The following is a 20,485-nucleotide window of genomic DNA, read 5'->3' as shown; positions in this document are numbered from 1 at the left end:
GGACAGCCAGGTATACAATGTGAATTAAAAATAAAAAAAAAATACACAAAAGAACAACCCACACTCTATTTTCAGATAGCCGTCGTGTTATATTGTAAAATATCTGACGTTAGAATTTCACATTAATGATTGTTCAGTTAAATACTTACGTTAAAATGACTATTATAAACAGGGCTCAATTTGTTTTTGCCTTACAAAAGGCACACAATTAAAATTACAGACAAGTTTTTAAAGAATATGCAACAATAAATATTTATAAACAATTCTTTTTATTTCAAAAATAATAAATATGTTATCTAAAGAATCAGCCTAGCACAGACCTAAACCACAAGGTAGGGAAAAAAAAAAATAACTACTTCAAACATCAATCATGAAACTGAGATCTGGAGCAGTACTAGCTCCCATTGTGTATTAAAAGATGTTCACACACTCAAAATAAATAATGGGTATGTAGCCGAATAGTCACAGTTCTCTAGATAGAAGAGTATTAACATAATGTGAAAAAAACCTTAAAAAGTATATTTTGGCATTTATTGCGCATATTAGTGCAAAGATCATACACACTTTTGTGTTTTCTCCTTGTTCATTGTCAAAAGTATTTTTCCTGTGAAGCAGTTAATACAACCAAGTAGAACGCGTTAGTGCCAATATAGCTGTACATCAGCACTTTCTGTGACCTGGGAGTAATGCAAGAACCTGTATAATAAATGGTGGTCTAACATAAGACAGAAACATTGCCTAAAAAGATGATGATCGAGGCTACATAGGCTAAATGTTAATTCACTAAATAGCTCTGGTTCTTCATTGGCTTTACAACATTGTTTCTATTGCACATTATGAGAACACAAACGGTAAACACCAAAATATGATTTTAAAGTTAGATTTACCATGTTCCTAAATGTATGTTAATTTCTCAATAGCTTAAAAGACATGTTAAAAAAAGGCTCTTGAAGTTAATTTATTGAAAGACAACTTAAATAGTTTTTTTTTTTTTCTTTCTCAAATTCTTTTGACCTGACAGATTGTGAAAAGAAAAGAAAGGGGAGGAAAAGCTGAAACATGACTTTCTGCTAAGAGCAATCTATATAATCTTAATTTTGTTGCACATTCCATATTGGAAGCAAAACAAACAGCAAAAGAAGTGTACTGCCCTACCCAACTGTGGAAATTAATGTACATATCAAACGAGTACTTCTGCTACAATTGGTACGCATCACCAGTCTAAATATTTACAGAACAGGAATAAATGACTGCACTTTTAGCACTTTTTTATAAGACTTTCTTTTTGTATGAGAATGTGACACAGCTGGCAGTGTTTTAGGCTTGTTAGATGACACAGCAGATGCAAGGCACTGAGAGAAACATTCTATTGTGCATCAGAGACAGATATAAATAAAACACACAAAGATTACAAACAGACATCTTTCATATTTAGCGGTATAATGAAATGTCCAGCAGAGTGCATAGTCCTCTTTCAGCACTTGCATTGAGTGTACTTATACGTTTCCCAGTTTGCAGACCCATGAGCCTGTCACATGCAAAACAGTGATAGTAGAAACATTGAAAGAGAAGTTAACATAAACATCTGATCATCTTTTCCTTGGGCTCTTGCACAATTTTCAAAAAATCCCATGTTTCCATTGGATCAACTGTATGTTCAGATCCTTCTAGGCTTTGTAAATACAAAAAGTAGTATTTGGCTACATCAAAGAACTAATATTGTGTGTCCGTGAGTATATTATTGGGTATGCAAACTATTATTTCAATTCAATTTTACCCAGTACTCAAGAATGGTCAATTTAAAAAAACAACTTTTAAACATGTCTATTTTGTATACAATTTGAAATTTTGTGCATGTGTGGCATTTTCCTAAAGATAAACACTAGATACTACTCTGCTTAATCCGCTTTGGTCCTAGTTTTATCAAAAATGTTGGCCGATTTCTAGTACCAGCATGGCATAGAAGCTACCAGGACTGATATGTTGCATTGTACCAATGTATCTATTGCTCATCCAATGAGGTTGCTTACAAAATAAATAGTTAAATTACATAGACTAGTGTACTGATACAAAGCAACAAAATTAAATGGACTTATAACAGCATGTATTTGCTTGTGTACACTAACTCTGGGAATAACAAAGCACTTTAATTTAAATAACCCTTTTACCTATTAATAAGCTTTAGTGCACTCCCTTATCCATATCTCTTTGTCCACCAAAATTAGTTTCCAAAGGCCAATTCAGAAAATCTTATGTAAAAAGTCTCAGCAACACCTAGGACTGTTACACATGCTTTCCTGTGAAAGAAAGTTTCATAAAGAATAAAAAAAAAAAAAAAAGGACGGATTAAAAGAAATAAAAGAAAATGAAAGTTGAATGTGCCAAGGAAGCAGCACATAACTTAATAACTATACACATTAACGTGTGATCCTATAAATAACATTTTTATTTGATGTATACTTTTGTTACTTAGGTACTGTTAAGGGAAATACATAAACTCTCCTAATGAATCAGGTAATAAAAAAGGGAAGAGGGTGGACATTATAAATACTGAAAAGAAATGATCTCATTACTATATTTACAGAACATTTTTTTCCTAACATATCTGCTTGGACAATAATCCTTTTCGAACATTTGCACTAGTGTTGACATTCACAAACAGCTCTGTGAGCTTTGAGTGATTCAGACACTCGCTGTAGGTTGCGAAATAGGCAACAGACGTCAGGTTTATTGTTTGATGGTAGAGTAGCATGCAACGGATGAAACATTTCAGTCTGAGCCACTACTGATAAACTGTTCTGTTCGCTCCTGTGGAGCAGGCTGTGTTGTGTTAAGGTCCTTCTGTCCTTTGTTTTGTTGTTCGTGTAAAGCAAGGATAAGGTTCCTAATTTCTTCTCGCTTTGTTTTCATTCTTTGTTGCGGAAACCAGTCAGTCAAATTCATTGGTAGATCAAAACTTAGGATAGGATTCTGAAATATGTAAATTGAAAAATGATTTGAAGAAAAAAAAAAAGGGGGAGGATATATTTAAAAAAAAAAAAAACAACTTTTTTTTTTTATAAGAAAAACGTTTCAGTACATATAAAAAAAACAAAAAACAAACAACGGATATATACTCGAGTACAAGACGGGTTTTTCGGCACATTTTTTGTGCTGAAAAAGCCCCACTCGTCTTATACTCGAGTCAGTGTATGTATTATGGCAACTTACATTGCCATAATACAGACCAGGACCGCCGGGCTCATTACAAGCCCGGCGGTCCTGTTGGGGGCCGGAGCGAGCGGTTACTTACCTTTACAGCAGCTCCGTTCAGCTCCCTTCTCCTTCGTGCCGTTCAGCTCCAGTGTAAGTCTCGCGAGAGCTGCGGCTGTCAGAGCATTGCCACGGGTTACAGTGGCAACCCTACGCAGCACGAGATTTACACTGGAGCTGAACGGCACGGAGGAGAAGGGAGCTGAACGGAGTTGCTGTAAAGGTAAGTAACATCTTGCTCCCAGCCCCCCTCCTGCACAGCCCATCCACTGGACCAACAGGGAATAATAGAGCCTCACTCCCTGGCCATGTATCAAGCAGGGAGGGGGGGAGGAAAAAAATAAAATAAAAAATTTAGTAATATTAAAATAAAATAAAAATGTAATAATATTTAAATAAAAAGTAATATTAAAATAATAATAAAATAAATAAATAATAAAAATGCCCACCCCCCACCAAGGTTACACACTCTGCATCACATACACACACACTGCATTCATTAATTATATAGACACATTACACAAACACACACTGCATTCATTATATACACACACACTGTAAATAAATATTAAATTAATATAATTTTTGGGGGGTCTAATTTTATTTAGAAATTTACCAGTAGCTGCTGCATTTCCCACCCTAGTCTTATACTCAAGTCAATACGTTTTCCCAGTTTTTTGGGGTAAAATTAGGGGCCTCGACTTATATTCGGGTCGACTTATACTCGAGTATATACGGTATATATTAACGCAGTTATCCAGAAGAAAGACTAGCATTCTTCTCCTCAAACTTGAGCAGCAAAGATAGGATAATGGGAAGTTAAACGGGTGCGATGGCAAGATTGATGTAAGGTAAGGATTGAAGAATGAATAAATAAATAAATAAATAATGTCACGCAGGGACTAAGCAAAACACTAGCTCGCTCACTAGGCAGGCTGTGGGTTGATAAAAAACTTATTCCTGTATTTCTAAGAAAGACTTCTAGGACGGATGATAATCCTAAATGGCAATATTTGGCATTCTGTCACTGACAACACTTCACAGTGCAAAAAGGGGGTATTACTCTTAATCACATGCCTAGCAATGGATTTGTTTAGAGACTAGCCAAATTAACAATGTTCTCAGGCGGTCACTTGACTGGCCTAAAAAGCTGGACAGAGAATAAAAGATGTACTGGACCTGAAAGTGTTAAGAGTTATAATTTAACAGAAACAAGAAAAGATAAGGAAAAAGCTAAATATATGCCTGTATTAGCAAGAGAATGTAGTAGATATATCAAAACACATGTGGCTAAAAACATTTACAGTACTTTACGGTACTTTGAATTTGGATAGAGAAACATTAATGTAACTAAAATACATAGTTTTATTATACTCACTTCAAAAAAGCTCTCCACATACTGCAGTATGTATACTCCACAGTCACTGAAGTTGTTCTGCTGAGGAACTCTGGGGTTAGAACCTTTCATTACATCTTTGGAAAAACTTCTTTTGTTTCCTTTCCTGACTTCCCATTCTACCTCAAGGTATCTAGACAGAAAAATGAACAAAATAAAATTGTGAAAATATTCATTTATGCAGTCAAAATTTCCACTTCTGGAGGCTGGGCTTGACTCTCCAGGGACTTGGAACCTCAGTGAGAGAATTACAGCCTTTGTGACTGTAGGCTTCCAAGAGAGCTACACAGCATGAGGAGTTGGGGCCTAGTGTGGCTGTTCAGCTCTGTAGACAGAGAAGCAGCCGAGCTCCCATCCTGGAGAGTATTGCCAGTTTGCTATCCTGCTTGTACCTCATCCCCTTACTTTGGACAGGCAGGGTTTATCCTGGTGCCTACCATAAAGGATCTATATTGACTGTCTACAAAAGACATTCTTTTACCTGGATGCTCCGTTTCATCACAGTAAAGCCAAGATTGCCACTTCATTACAAATCACAGGGTAAGGCTCATTGAAGAGAAGCAACAACAAACATTTAGTGTAATTTGTGAAACATTCTGGCAACGAATCTATAAATCGCAATCTCCAACTCACATCAACTGATGATAAGCAGTTCAGGTGGACTTTAAGCCCATTTCTCCCACTCTGGGCTGGGAATCCAGAAGGGTACTAACCCTGTACACTAGTACACAACATTTAGGAGGATCTATGTAAGGGACTCTCTTGGGACTCAGACCTGCTCATTCAGAGTGGAGGTGTCAGTAGACTATGGGTAACGGCTCTTATTTAGGCCTGGGCTTGGAGAGGTGGAGTTCGGGGAAACTACTTTGCTGAACTCAGCAGCATTACAAGCTTGGGGGTTGGATGACATTAGGCTATTTTAGCCCAGCCAAGTTACAGTCTACATGCCCGGGCATTGCATGAGACTCTGCACGTTTCACTTGTTTGTTTTTATGCTAGCCTAACTAGAAGTATGACTATGAAAAAAAATGGTGGAGCGCCCTAAGTAACTTTCAAGTGTTATGTAATGACAAGAAGAGGAAAAAAAATAAAAAAATGATAGTGTAGTAGTTCTTTGGATAACGGAAAAATAAGGAATAAGATGTACACTTACACTTTTTCAGGTACATCTTATTTCTTATAATCCTTCTCTTTTCTTGTCATTACAGAAAACTCGAAGGACACTTAAGGTGCACCACCTACCATTTTGTTTCTGCCTTTTATTCAACCGGAGTAGAGAGACACAGGACTTGGTTATTGAGCTGCCACTGTATCCGTAATTACACAAGCACTAAATTCCCCATTTTTATTTCCAGAAGTATGAATATATCGGAGGCAAGCTATGTTTTTCACTTCCTACATGGTTAAGCTTCCTTTAGCTTTTATAATTTACACAACTGTGCATATACATAGACATGTGCATTATCTTTTTAAAGTGACATGTCTGTATTTGTTTGTGCTTTAGTCACTGCAATTTTTTTTTTTTTTTTAAATTCCACTTCCACACCAGGTGTGAAACATTGTGTGTGTGACTGAGCACATTGTCTCAATAGTGCAGATGGTACAGTTATGGACAAAGGATAATTGAACATGAGACCATGCCAGTAGGCTTTTAAGGGAGGATATGGCACTGTGATATTTCTACAATATTTGCAGTGTACTACTTCAAGTTCGGTACTTACTCTCGTAGTGTCTTAACTACTGTGGAGCGAGAAGGCCCTCTCAGTGAGTCCATCAGCAATATACAGGGTCTGTAAAAGGAAAAGGAGGAAAAAAAAATAAAAAATTAAAGTGTCATTATAAATAAACAGTGCTATGCACTTAAAACACAACATTTTCTAAGGAAAATCCATTACAAAAATGTATCACAAACGTATTGCCAAGCACCAGTATATGCAGGAATGTCATGCCATGAGTGTACATCTATGGTATTAAAAATATAATGCAGCCAATACACGATTATGGGCTTCCTAATGTTAAAGCACACACAGTAATAAGAAGATGATGATCGGTTTCTTTTATAGTTACACAAAATGGGACAAAAGCATCATTGCATTATTTTTCATTATGAAAACAAAAAGCCATCTAGACAAGTCCATTTTGCGCAAGTAGTAAATTTATTAAAAATAACTATTTTTAAAATATACACAGGTGGTCCTCACTTAACAACAGCTCACAATTACGACCAGATCTCTAGCATGGGGATTCAATGGATTCCCCCCGTTAGAGAGCTGGTCTATGTTCAGGGAAATTTTCCCCAAACATAAATTAGAGGGATTCCCTGCTCTGGTGTGTTGTCTACTTTCGGGGAAATTTACCCGAACATATAAAAAAAAAAAAAAAAAAGGAACCAGAGCAGGGAATCCATCTAATCTATGTTTGAGGGAATGTTCCCTGAACTTAGATTTGAGAGATTCCCTGCTCTGCTGCGCTTGTCTATGTTCGGGGAAATTTCCTCGAACATAGACCTGCACTGGTGCGCATGCTCCGTAGCACATGCTCACTTACCGACCAAATCGAGTCGTAAGAACGGAACCCAGTCGGTAAGTGAGGAGTGCCTGTATTTTACAAAGCAAGTGTATACATTGGAGCAGTAAAAACACTTACTCTTAAACAATACGACGTACTGTACAGAGAGAGGCTCACATTAGTAGCTGATATTGCTTAAATATTATTGTTAACTTATCTGCACAGAGCACTTTGTTTTTTCTATTTAAGAACAAACAAGTGCATGCAAGAAATCACAGGAAGAATACCCCTCAAGGGGCACCGACCATTTCGTTGATGTAAAGTTATTAAAACTGTCAGAGTTTCACTTTTCTTTCCCCGCTGTAGTGGTTACGATGAGAAGAGAACCCAGGCGCTGTCATCCGGTAATGGGGCTAACTATTATACAATGGCTTGCCCCATTACCTGAGACTCTTCTACAGCAGGCTTATAATGAAGCAATATGATGATCTTGCAGCTCATTCATTAGCTGAAAGAGTCAGCTGATCACTTTCAGCCAATGAATGCATCTCAGTGCACAGATATATGCACAGGGTTGACCCTAGGCAACCCGGCCTGGCAAATGATGTCCCACTACGCTACCAGAGGTGGAGTTACACCTCCAGCAGAAAAAGGGGTTACATTGCAGCATTTAGCACAGACTCCTGGTACCATGACCACTTCAACTCACAGCATTGATCAGGGTGCTTGAAGAGACCCCTTTTATTTTTTTTGACAATCTTTATTTCTCATTTTAGTTGCAGTTATGACAGGTTCAAAGAAAAAATTAACAAGTGTAGGATGTAGAAGTTGCAAGCGGTTACAATGTGATCTGTACAGGTTAAACATAGAAAGAACCCCACATTGATTTTGAAGACATGGGCCACAAAAATGTGTGATAAGCTTTTGTAAGAAACTAACAATTTACCCTTCAATAGGAAAAAGCATGTTGCAGTTTAGGGTTTGATCATTAATCACAGTTATTGTAACATTATAGTACCCAAGCTAAGTAACAAGTTGACGTTATTTGTTGCATAACAAGTTGCCGATATTTGCTGCGTTTGAAGGGAAGGGGTAATCCCAGGTTATGGCAGCAATTAGATTAGGAAGATCATGTAATAGCTTTATCAAATTTAAAATATGTCCCTGTCCCTATTTTATTCTGGTGTGACAACCTTTCTTGGCGTTAGAGATTGTGCAGGTAAGGTAGGCAAGAACCTGCAGATAAATGCCTCTGACATTTGTGTGACACTCTAGCCTTGTGTGATACATGAGGTCAATGACGTATTGAGACTGGAGGTTCGAGGATTGGTTATCGGGCTCAATATGCAGTTAGGAATTTGATTATGTAACAGGGTTGTTGTAATAAAGTAACTATGTAGCTGCGTGTACATGTTTCGGCACCATGGTGCTAGGGACATAGTATGTTTCTTTCAGGTTGCAATTATTCTGTACTGAATGTGTTAAGTGGAGGGACTTGCGATTTGTTGTCAGCTCTCGTTCTCAGTTGGCTAATGGGGTTGCGAGCCTCGGCTGTAAATGCCTCTTCGGTAACCTCGCATGAAGCGTTAACCTGTGTGGTGCGGTACCGGATTTGTGGACCCCTCAGACCTATGTGTCACCAGGTGTCCCTATTCTAAGTACAAATGCTCATGACTCATTGATTGTGTGCGGTCATAGAGGTGTGATGAATAGGTGTCCATCTGTTTGGTGAGGGTGGAACGGTATGACGTTCTGTGAATGAGGCTGCAAGTACTCCTCTAACCTCCTGCGAAACCTAGTGTTGTATTTGCTTTTGGGCCAGCTAGGTGGTGCTTTGGTACCATAACAGGGGCATGAGCATGAGTTATCTGTATTTCGTTTCTACGTTACTAAATGTATCTCATTTGAACAGACTGATTTCTAAATACATTTATTGTAGTTTAAAGAAACATTACTGGGAGAAGTATTGCTGCGTAGCTGTAAAGTTATACACTCTAACAAACTAAACAAAATATATTGTCTGCTCAGATTTAGCAAAGTTGATTAGTTGCCGCTTCAGTTTACAGATGGATAATAGATCCATACTGCGGTATCAACCCAGGTTTTTTTTTTTTTTTTTTTAAGACAAAGAACTGGAATACTCTGCAATGGCCGAATCAACCACCGGATCGAGCATGCATTTCACTTGCTGAAGACAAAATTTAAGGCAGAAAGACCCACAAACAAACAACAACTGAAGACAACTGCAGTGAATGCCTGGCAAAGCATCACAAAGGAGATAACCCAGCATTTGGTGACCAGACGGGTTAGCCTTCGCTCCCCATGGGCAACAATGAGCCTTGGGCGCCAATGACCCTGATGCTGGTTCACCGGTTAAAAACAATAAGGAGCTACAACACCAAAATAAATGACTTATTCCACCTGTGTGGAAATTGGCAACGTTTTGACCCAACCTCAGGGTCTTTATCACGCCTAACTATCGCTATCTGCCCCTTGACACACAACGACAGCTTCCCACCAGGCATGGACCCGAAGGCATTCCGGGACCTGCTTCGCTACGAGACGCCTCGCCTACACCACCTCCTGGACAGGACTGAATGTAAGACACTAACGACCCTACTAGAGGGTAGCACTCCCACCCCCCTACAGACACTTAAGTACAGACAGCTGCAGAGCTATGCGCACACACTCCCAGGGGGAACGGCACGAACACGGGCCCACACCACGTTTGAGAGGCTATGCCTAGATCCAGACCCCCAACCCCACGGGATCTCGTACATATACGCCATGCTACAGAGGGAAACCCCGGCAGAAACGCCCAAATTCATGGGGACATGGGAACGAACATTAGGTAAAACATTCACAGACGGGGAATGGGAGAAGATATGTTACCTAACACACCACTGTGCAGTTTTCAGCAGGACCCAGGAAACGGCGTTCAAACTGCTGACAAACTGGTACCGCACCCCCACTTCCCTTCACGCAATGTACCCAGATCAGTCAGACCTATGCTGGCGTTGTAACAAAGAAACCGGCACCATGCTTCACCTATGGTGGAGCTGCGAGGTCGTCCAACCCTTTTGGAAGGGCATACACGACATACTCCAAACATTCTCAGACGCACCACCACCCCTCCTCCCAGAGGCTATGCTCATCCATCACACAAGGCCACCTAGATCCCGCTATAAAAAAATCACTCACCATCAGAATCTTAAACGTGGCCAAACAAGTACTTCCACAATACTGGAAGCAAACACCGACGCCCCCACTGACCGAGGCCATGACTGACGATGCAGACGCTGACAGCCCTGTCGATTATACGCCTACCCTGTCAAATAACCCAATTCCCAAACCCACCCTACCCTACACGCAATCCAACAACACAGGCACCGACATACGGCAATAAAGTACTCCCACCTGGGAGAGGCTTCCACGACCGTAACACTACACGAGACGTAATACACCCCTCAAGATACCAGACACACGGTGAAATGCCGAAACACAGGAAAGCAACCACACGGTCACCATTCCGGTGCCAGACATCTAGAACTAGTACGGACACACGATACCCTACACGAGAAACACACGATCAAACATACAGAATACAACATAACCCACTCTATACGAACCAAAACTCTGAACCTACAAACTACTGGATGGTGGAAGACCAAGAGACCTGCGAGTCTCCAAAAATGTGATACATGCAAAACTAACGAAATCTGCGAGTTTCAAAACACTATTGATTGACATGTTATTACAAAAGGTTACGTTCTGAGGACCTGCGAGTCCTCCTATTACTTATATTCCTAAAAACAAATACTACAAAAGGTTACGTTATGAGGACCTGCGAGTCCTCCTGTTGCTTATATTCCTAAAAACAAATAAAATCGAATTTACAAAAAAAAAAAACTATCGCTATCTGCTTTGCGCTGGTTCACCAGTTGTCCTTTCTTGCATCACTTTTGGTAGGTGCTAACCACTGCATAGCAGGAACACCTCACAAAACGTGCCATTTTGAAGGTGCTCTGACCCATCATCTAGCCATCACTATTTGTCAAAGTCACTTGTCTTTTCGCTTGCTCATTTTTCCGGCTTCCAACACATGAAATTCAAGAACTGACTGTTCACTTGCTACCTAATATATCTCACCACTTGACAGGTGCCGTTGTAACAATATAATTAATGTTATTAACTTCGCCTCTAAGTGGTTTTAATGGTGTGACTGATCAGTGTACAAAGTGCGTAATTTACAAAAAAAAATGTATTAAACAAAGTATATATATATATATATATATATATATATATATATATATATATATATATATATATATATATATATATATATTTAAAAAAGTAATATAAAGTAATATTAAAAAAAGAAAAACTGAAAAAAAAGAAAAGAAAAAAAAAAAAAAAAAACTTTCCCAATAATCACAAAATAAGAGATTTATTAAAGATACACCTATATACTAAGGTGAAGAGAGGGACACAGGACAATCTACATAAAGCTGAACGTGTATCACGTCTTTCCTGGACACTATGTAATGAAGGGTTTTTAGTAAATTATCGACTTTAAAGGTCGCCACGTCAGAGTGAATAAACCATATTTTTTCATATTAATATTCATATTTTGCTGGAACACTGTTGAAAGAAGGAAGGGAGTGTGCCTATTGTTTACTTAATAGTCTGTTCTATATACTGGGTAAGGGAGTCCTCCTGCACTCATGAGACATGTAATGTAATATAATATATATATATTTATATTATTATGGCATATAAAAGCACCCATGTTGAGAATTTCTGGATTGACAATAATTGACAACATCTAAGGAAAGAAGATCAATAAATTGCAATCTTTAAGTTTGGATTCCAATATTGTTGAATGGGTAAGGCAGTGGCTGAGTGACAGGCAACAGAGGGTTGTAGTCAATGGAGTATATTCGAAGCTTGGGCTTGTCACCAGTGGGGTACCTCAGGGATCTGTACTTGGACCCATTCTCTTTAATATTTTTATTAGTGATATTGCAGAAGGTCTTGATGGTAAGGTATGTCTTTTTGCTGATGATACTAACATATGTAACAGGGTTGATGTTCCAGGAGGGATAAGCCAAATGGCAAATGATTTAGGTAAACTAGAAAAATGATCAGAGTTGTGGCAACTGACATTTAATGTGAATAAGTGCTAGATAATGCATCTTGGACGTAAAACCTCAAGGGCAGAGTACAAGATATTTGATAGAGCCCTAACCTCAACATCTAAGGAAAGTGATTTAGGGGTGATTATTTCTGATGACTTAAAGGTAGGCAGACAATGTAATAGAGCAGCAGGAAATGCTAGCAGAATGCTTGGCTGTATAGAGAGAGGTATTAACAGTAGAAAGAGGGAAGTGCTCATGCCATTGTAAAGAACACTGGTAAGACCTCACTTGGAGTATTGTACGCAGTACTGGAGACCGTATCTCCAGAAGGATATTGATACTTTAGAGAGAGTTCAGAGAATGGTTACTAAACAGGTTCATTGATTGCAGGAAAAAACTTACAAGTAAAGGTTAAAGGAACTTAAAGGGACACTCCAGTGCCAGGAAAATCTGTTTTCCTGGCACTGCAGGTCTCTCTCCCTCCCACCCCAGGTTGCTGAAGGGGTGAAAACCCCTTCAGTGACTACCAAAGTCCAGCGCATGAGGAGACCGACTGCACATGTGCGCCGGCCCGCTGTGGAGACCTAATGCACATTAAACCTCCCCATAGGAAAGCATTGAAAAATGCTTTCCTATGCGGATTTTAGAGACACTGGAGGTCCTCACATAGCGTGAGGACGTCCAGCGCCGCTATAGCACAGAAAACCTGTGCTATGAAACAGAAAGTGCCCTCTAGTGGCTGTGTAGTAGACAGCCACTAGAGGAGGAGTTATCCCTGCAAGGTAATTATTGCAGTTTATAAAACCTACAATAATTATACTTGCAGGGTTAAGGGTAGTGGGAGTTGGCACCCAGACCACTCCAATGGGCAGAAGTGATCTGGGTGCCTGGAGTGTCCCTATAAAATGTATAGCTTGATGGAAAGACGAGATAGGGGATATGATAGAAACATTTAAATACATAAAAGGAATCAACACAGTAAAGGAGGACACTATATTTAAAAGAAGAAAAACTACCGCAGCAAGAGGACAGTCTTAAATTAGAGGGGCAAAGGTTTAAAAATAATATCCGAAAGTAATAATATCACAGTAAAGGAGCATGCATGGGATATGGTAAAGGTTTAAGCATGCATGGGATATGCATAAGGCTATCCTAACTATACGGTAGGGCCAGGGACTAATGAAAGTATTTTTTAAAAAAATGAGCAGACTAGATGGGCCGAATGGTTCTTATCTGCCGTCACATTCTATGTTTCTAAGATATTAAACCAGGAAAGGAACATTTACCTTTCACTCGCTTTCAAGTGCATTTAAGGTTCTAGATGTTATAAACTAACTTAATAGTACTCGTTTTATCAACCGAGAAAGGATGAAACATAGGAAAAAGGGTGGCATTAGCTTGCTGGCAATAAGTCTTAGAATCTTTGATAATGCACCTGGAACCCTTTTCACTGGGCTATGTCACTAGCTGTAGGTCTACTGTATTATACTAAAATGTTCTTACAGATAAACACAAATTCGAGCTGAGGGGCATGTATAACAGCTGAAGTCCATACTTGATATTATGAGATTCCTCAATTTTTTCAAAAAAAGATTCTAATTCTAACAATATTAATCTGAATGCAAAATACTTACTGCTTGCAGAATGTGGGTTTCAGATGCCACTTCCCTGCTTCTGAAGTACAATTTTCATCTGCAAGGTCTCCATCATCACTGCTTTCATCCTGAGGAGGAAGAAAAATAAGTCAGGGGAAAATACATCAATAAAATAAAAGATCATATTGGAAGACTTGCCAGAAGACCTTAATGGGTTACCCAAAGCACCATGACCACTTTACTGATTTGAAGTGGTCATGTTGACTTCAGTCAGTATGAAATACTGCACATGCTGAGTGCAAGCCCACTGCTGCCAGAGGTGTAAGCCCACCTTTAGCGACATCATTAACCAGCATGCCTGCCAGTCAATGGTGGCACAGCTATGCTCGTAATGCTCTTGTCCTCCCCTCAGCCCGCCATTCCTGACCTCTATATCCTTGAAGTAAGGGGCAATGACGTCTGCCGTGGAGGATAAGGCTGCAGGGAAAATTGCACTAACACAGCTAAGTTTTAACTTTATTCTGTTCATCAGTGACGGCTAGAATAACACCACTCTGTATATACATATACACCTGGGTAACGCATACATACAGTTTGTGTTATAATAAAACATAGACATGGGTCTGCAAGTGTTATTAAACAGTTTCCCTAAACTGATCTTACAGCAGAGACGCTGTCAGAATCGGAGAAGTGGAAAAAATTATATTAAGATCTGAAATAGGTACACTTTTCAACAAATTTAAAACAATCAACAATAAAAGCAGAAAATAATATTAATAAGAGGATACACCGTATAGAGAAGCCTTTGACTAGACCATTTTACAGGCTCAAAGCCCATGCTCACGCCTGAGCTGGCAAAGGGAGGAGTAAAGGAAGAGGAGGGAGTGGATAAAAAAATATGGACGATGGGATTGGTGGGAGGTCTTCTTGCAGTGTGACAGGGGAGACAGAAGCTTCTCCCTTGCAGTTTATGTCTGCAAGGGTGAAGCAGTTAAATCTGCCGGCAGCATGCAGTGCTCCCTGACAACAGATTTATTTTATGCACAGAACTGACATTCAGGGCTGCCAATGTCACGTGTGCTGGGGTGCAACTTGTCCCAAAGCACAAGTGCCAGTTACTCGGGATGTTCAGAGTTTTAAGCTGGAACACTGCACATCCACACTGCTACCACCAAGACCCCTTTGAAAAGCAGAAGTAGACATAGTGGTTGGTGTAACCCTTTAACAATCAACAGTAGGTTATATGATATGAAGTTCATATGTTAAATACTTTCCCTCTTCAAAAATACAAATTAAACTACTACTCAAACTTAAATCAGCTATTAGGCTTCTTTTAGCTACATGCCAAGTAGCATCATTCATTTTTGTCATTAATAAAACTACCTGCAGTCACGCATGAACCATGCTGCTATACAGAAAAACCATAACAGAGTTTGTACAAGTTGAATAACACACGATTATGTACAGGGGAAAAACTATGTTTAACCTATGATGTCACTAGGTGAATGGATGACATATAGCTTTGACTTTACAGCAAACAGTTGTAGCATTAATGAGCAGGAAAGACATAATGGAGAGCAGCATAACTTATACAAGTAGTTTAAGTGAGTTAGTGTCTGGAATGTCCTGTTAATGTCAGGAGTAGCCATAGACATTCACACTTTTACTACATAAATTGTATGAAATTATGCATATGTAAGAGGTTAAAAAAAAATGGAAATAGCACTGTTAAAACGTTCTTATATCGTGTTAAAAATGCAGTTTACCAGATTATCTTGATCATCAGAATCTATGAATTCTTCTGCTGTTTTCTTCAGGTCATCTGGCGGCTCACTATAGCTTATTTGTATTCTGTGCAAACCATCTGCAGAACAAAACACAATCAAAACAACACATCAAGTAGATATCCACAAACCCTCCAGAAAGCTATTACAGTTATGTACTTTTCAAACTAGACAAAGCATCAGAACGGGAGATTGAACAATCATTTATTCTAAACTGCAAACGTTCAGGTGAAGATATAATATTAAACTGACAAAATAAAAAACAAAAAAATCTGTGTGTGTAAAATATTGATTATGGTTTCATAATTAAGAAAACTCCTAGTACATATCTGAGAATTACATATGCCATTTCATGTATTTTTCTTTTACAAATGCACTTAACCCCTTAAGGACACATGACATGTGTGACATGTCATGATTCCCTTTTATTCCAAAAGTTTGGTCCTTAAGGGGTTAAATAACCTTAAAGAGTGATTCAACAGAGGTTGAGTTTATTGACAGACACAAATATTAAAAATGTTATTTATGTTAAAAATGTTAAATGATATTTTAAAGAGGCGTAATATGGTGAAAAGCAAGCATTTGTAGCCATTATGCAGATTTCACAGTCCCCTCTGTACATGAAGCATGTCCAGGTACACTCCAAGGACCCATAACAACTTCATGTCACTTAGGTTGTTATGGAGTCAGGAGTTTTCAGGTGTAATTTTACCTTATGGGGTTAAACAACTTTTTCAAATATTTAGACCTTAGTTGTGTTCATAATGGCTATCTGCTCAGAGAGTGTCAGCCAACACTTTCAGCCTTTCACCGGATGCCCATTTAATTTCTGCTCACACCAGAGAATCTCTGGTATCAATCCATACCTGGGGGCTGCTCTTTGTCAGCTGGGCCATTTTTAGTGGCCCCAGACTGACAGATAAGCTGTATGAAGTGCTCGAAGGGAGCACTGCATATACAGCCCTTTATATGGCAATTGTAATCCCTGTAGCTGGAACGCAGAGTGTGCAGGGTTAAATCACTGTAAGCAGGGGCCATTTTGTTTGGTGGCCCCAGACTGATAGATGCATAGTATGAAACTCTCAAACGTGAGCACTAGATCTAGCCCTCACAATTAATTGAGAGCACCATGACTGAGCAGATTGCACTCAGGCATTGGGATTCTTGAATTTCAGCTGCCGAAGGAAGACTCCCAGTGTCTGAACAGACTGACAGGGTCATTCTGCATGCATCCAAACCAATTGTAACTGATCACAGTGTAATTGGCTGGGAAAGCATGCTTCATTTCAGGATAACAGGAAAGATCCCTTTAATAGTTAAAACAGCCAGTAGATGAAGGTCGCAAACCACGGTCTACTAATTTATCTAGTGAAGCGATCTTTTATGATCAGTACTGATATTGGCAGAGGCTTTCCTTAGGGTTAGAGGTAGGATTAGGGTAAGGCATCGGTTAATGCTGTTTTAAGGTGCAGGGTTAAGGTTGGTAAACGGTTGGCCTCAGTGCAAACATAAGGTTAGGGCTAGGGTGGTAAAGTGTTAGAGGGGGTTAAAATAGGATTCATGTTCACTACCAAAATTTATTTAGACCCAAGACATGTGAGGTACTTAGCAATCTGGAATGATACGCAAGTCTTTTTTGAGGTTTTTTTTTTTAGTTGGATATGTAAAAAATGTAAGCAAAAAATGTGAAAAACAATACACCTCCTCACATTTTTAACACTGTATTCACACTTGATGTGTTATGTATACATAAACAATAAAAAACAAACACCCATATGGTTTTTAAGAACTATTCACTCCAAAAATCTCGATAAAATTCTATATATATTATTTATATATAAAACCTCACCTGCATGCTTCAGTGAATTTTTACTTTCACTTGTGATTCCATTTACATTTTTTGTATTCGAGTGTGTTTCTTGGTAAATATGTTTCTGGGAAATGCCAGATCCTTGATCACTTTTTCTAACATTGTGCCTTCCCACACATGGACTTCGTCTATGTTCTGAAGTGTCACTTTCATCAGTCCCTGTGCTTACGTCATGAGATGTGCTTGTGGACTTTTTGCTGGGTGTTTTCTTTGGGGTTGATTTGGAAGAATTGGCTTGCAGATAAGTTTCTGAATTACTTTCATTCGAAGAGTAGCTGCTGTTCTCCCCAGATACCATGGACGCAGAGGAAGAAGTGGTCATGGGTCCTTGGTAGTAAGGATTATCAATATGATCTGCTTTTTCTAATCCAGGGAAACATATGACTGCTAGAAACCAATGGGCACTAGATGTTAAAAAAAAAAAAAAAAAAAAAGAGAAGTTTCAGACATTTACATTGTAATGTCCAAACAGATTATTTGATGCCAAAGATTAGAAACCATGTTCAATTCGAGCAGATTAAAGGGACACTATAGTCACCAGAACAACTACAGCTTATTGAATTTGTTCTGGTGAGTAGAATCATTACCTTCAGGCTTTTTGCTGTAAACACTGTCTTTTCAGAGAAAATGCAGTGTTTACATTAGAGCCTAGTGATAACTTCACTGGCCACTCCTAAGATGGCTGTTAGAGATCCTTCCTGGGTCATGGCTGCCTAAAATGCATCCAAACATTCAGTATCTCCTCCCTCTGCATGCAGACACTGAACTTTCCTCATAGAGATTCATTGATTCAATTCATCTCTATGAGGAGATGCTGATTGGCCAGGGCTGTGTTTGAATCATGCTGGCTCTGCCCCTGATCTGCCTCCTTGTCAGTCTCAGCCAGTCCTATGAGGAAGCACTGTGACTGGATCAGGCTACCACTTCTGATGATGTCAGCACACTGCTTGTTTTTCTGAGTCTAACAGCATGCAGAGTTACAGCTTCAAGCTTGAATATAGTAAGCTTTTTACTATATTTATGGAGGCATGAGGGGACAAGGGGGGTAGTGGGGGGAGGGGTAGGTGGTGGTTTTAACCCAATGTGATTGTGTAATTTTACATTAAAAGATCACTATAGGGTCAGGAACACAAACATGTATTCCTGACCCTATAGTGATCCTTTAATGTAAAATTACACAATCACACAAAAATAAATTCAGTGCGGAAGCAAAGTGATAATAGTCCAAAATCAGCTTGAACAACAATACAGAGTCTCTCTTTCCCGATCAGAAAACTGGATAAAAACAGGGGGGTAAGTGCAGCGTTTCAGTAATCCTTGACAAGGTATATGTGAAGAGAATGAGAGAAGAAATAATAGTGTAGTATTTAAAACTGTAGTGGTGATAGGTAAAATAAAAGATGTTCACTCACACTTTCCTGGAGCTTCAATACAATAATACCTTGTTTTATTAATGTAAAACAAGCAAGTTCTAATGCATTCATAGACCTAAAGAGGGATTTTCCCTAAAGTGAGAATTCAAAGCTAATTTCAAATTTAAGGCCAAAGTAGTTGAATGGAAAGCTGACTTAAAAAGTGTTTCCAGTTTGATTATTTTGACCTGAAAATTGGTACAAAATTGGTACCGATCAGCACAGTTATTAGCAAAAACATTTAAATATACTAGTCATTTAGTGATGCATTTTAAATTAATTCTGCAATGACATGTGACCCATTCTAGATTGCAAAGATCCTTTCGGCATCTTTTTGGCGCTGTGACAAGCCCGCTGGTGGGACCTTATGGGGCGCTAATGCAAAAGCGCTGCAGAATAAGCTGGCGGTATAAATACCAATAATAATAATCATCATCACTTCAAGATGTCTGTGGGGTTTCACTTACTAAATCCTCTGAGCACTATCTGTTGCTGATGCTACCTCACACCTTACCCTTGGAAATACAGAGACTGTGCATGCTTGTATTAATTGGAGCCCAGTTGAGTCTAGAAAGGGTGCGGAAATTATCAGCTCTCCCACAGACATAAAAATTTATTAGGATGCATCACAGAGCGGGCAATGGGACAAGCGGTCCCTGAGGATGGCCATGAGGAGTTTATTGCTGGATGCCAGCTGGTCTCCATTGGATGCCTATATTGCCTCATTATGTACCATAAAGCAACAGGCACAGCAAAACAATAGAAGGGTATGAGGAAAAGGAACAGTTGAATGCAAGCTGAATTCTAAACGCTCTTCAGAGTTGCAGGTCACTTAATCTGACCAGTATGGTTGAGCCAGCGCAGAGCCTCTACGTTCCCTATAAACTCTCCCATTTCACCCTAGTTTATTCTTTCCCCTGTTTGGCTTACCCATTTTTCTATGATGGTATTCTTGTTGAGGTCATCCCAGTATCAGCCCTTTTTGCTTATAAAACAAAAAACCTAGCGGGCATCTGCTTTGGGATTTGTACTATGTGTAGATTAGGCTTTATATTTTAAAAAGGACAACAGGGGCTGTAAGCATAAAATGTTTGAACTAAATCCATTTATTTATTTTTTTTTTTTTTTTAAATATGTGTTCTCATATACTTTGAAACTCATCTTAAATTTTCACTTAACTCTAAAAGACTAAACGACTTAATGAGAAAGTAAATTTTAAAACAAATTAAAAAAAAGCTTGCAACAAGAGAAATGCAGAGGTAACTTTTGCATTATCCCTGTTCCCTTAACCCTGCAATCTAAAACATTGCAGTTTATGAGCTACAACTCCCATGATTACCTAGACACCTATACAATGCATTCTTTGAAATTGTAGGTAATCAATATCTGAGTGTACAGAGTTTAAGATTCCTGGTTTAAAGTTCTAGCCCCTTTCAAGTGTTGCATGACACAGAGCTGGAGAGAGATGAGGAGACTATCTGAAGTTTGGCGAATCTTAGGGAACAAAGGCAGAAGCAACATTTTGAAAAT

General features: G+C 38.9%; 1 protein-coding gene across 2 annotated transcripts in view; it reads right to left on the bottom strand.

The window, feature by feature from the left end:
• Nucleotides 1–250: 250 nt before the first annotated feature.
• SENP6 (SUMO specific peptidase 6) overlaps nt 251–20,485 on the bottom strand; it is an 80,749-nt gene continuing 60,514 nt past the window's right edge. For both annotated transcript variants that reach the window (XM_063443005.1, XM_063443006.1), the window contains 6 exons: nt 17,523–17,947; nt 15,656–15,753; nt 13,929–14,017; nt 6,370–6,438; nt 4,631–4,781; nt 251–2,970 (listed from right to left, as the gene is read on the bottom strand). In XM_063443005.1, the coding sequence (XP_063299075.1) occupies nt 2,770–2,970; nt 4,631–4,781; nt 6,370–6,438; nt 13,929–14,017; nt 15,656–15,753; nt 17,523–17,947 (1,033 nt within the window). In that variant the 3' untranslated portion in view covers nt 251–2,769. The remainder of the gene's footprint in view (nt 2,971–4,630; nt 4,782–6,369; nt 6,439–13,928; nt 14,018–15,655; nt 15,754–17,522; nt 17,948–20,485) is intronic.

Source organism: Pelobates fuscus, chromosome 2, assembly GCF_036172605.1.
Source record: "Pelobates fuscus isolate aPelFus1 chromosome 2, aPelFus1.pri, whole genome shotgun sequence".
NCBI lineage: Eukaryota > Metazoa > Chordata > Amphibia > Anura > Pelobatidae > Pelobates > Pelobates fuscus.
The sequence above is the reverse complement of the archived record's forward strand: the minus strand, read 5'-3'. Positions and strand labels throughout refer to the sequence as shown.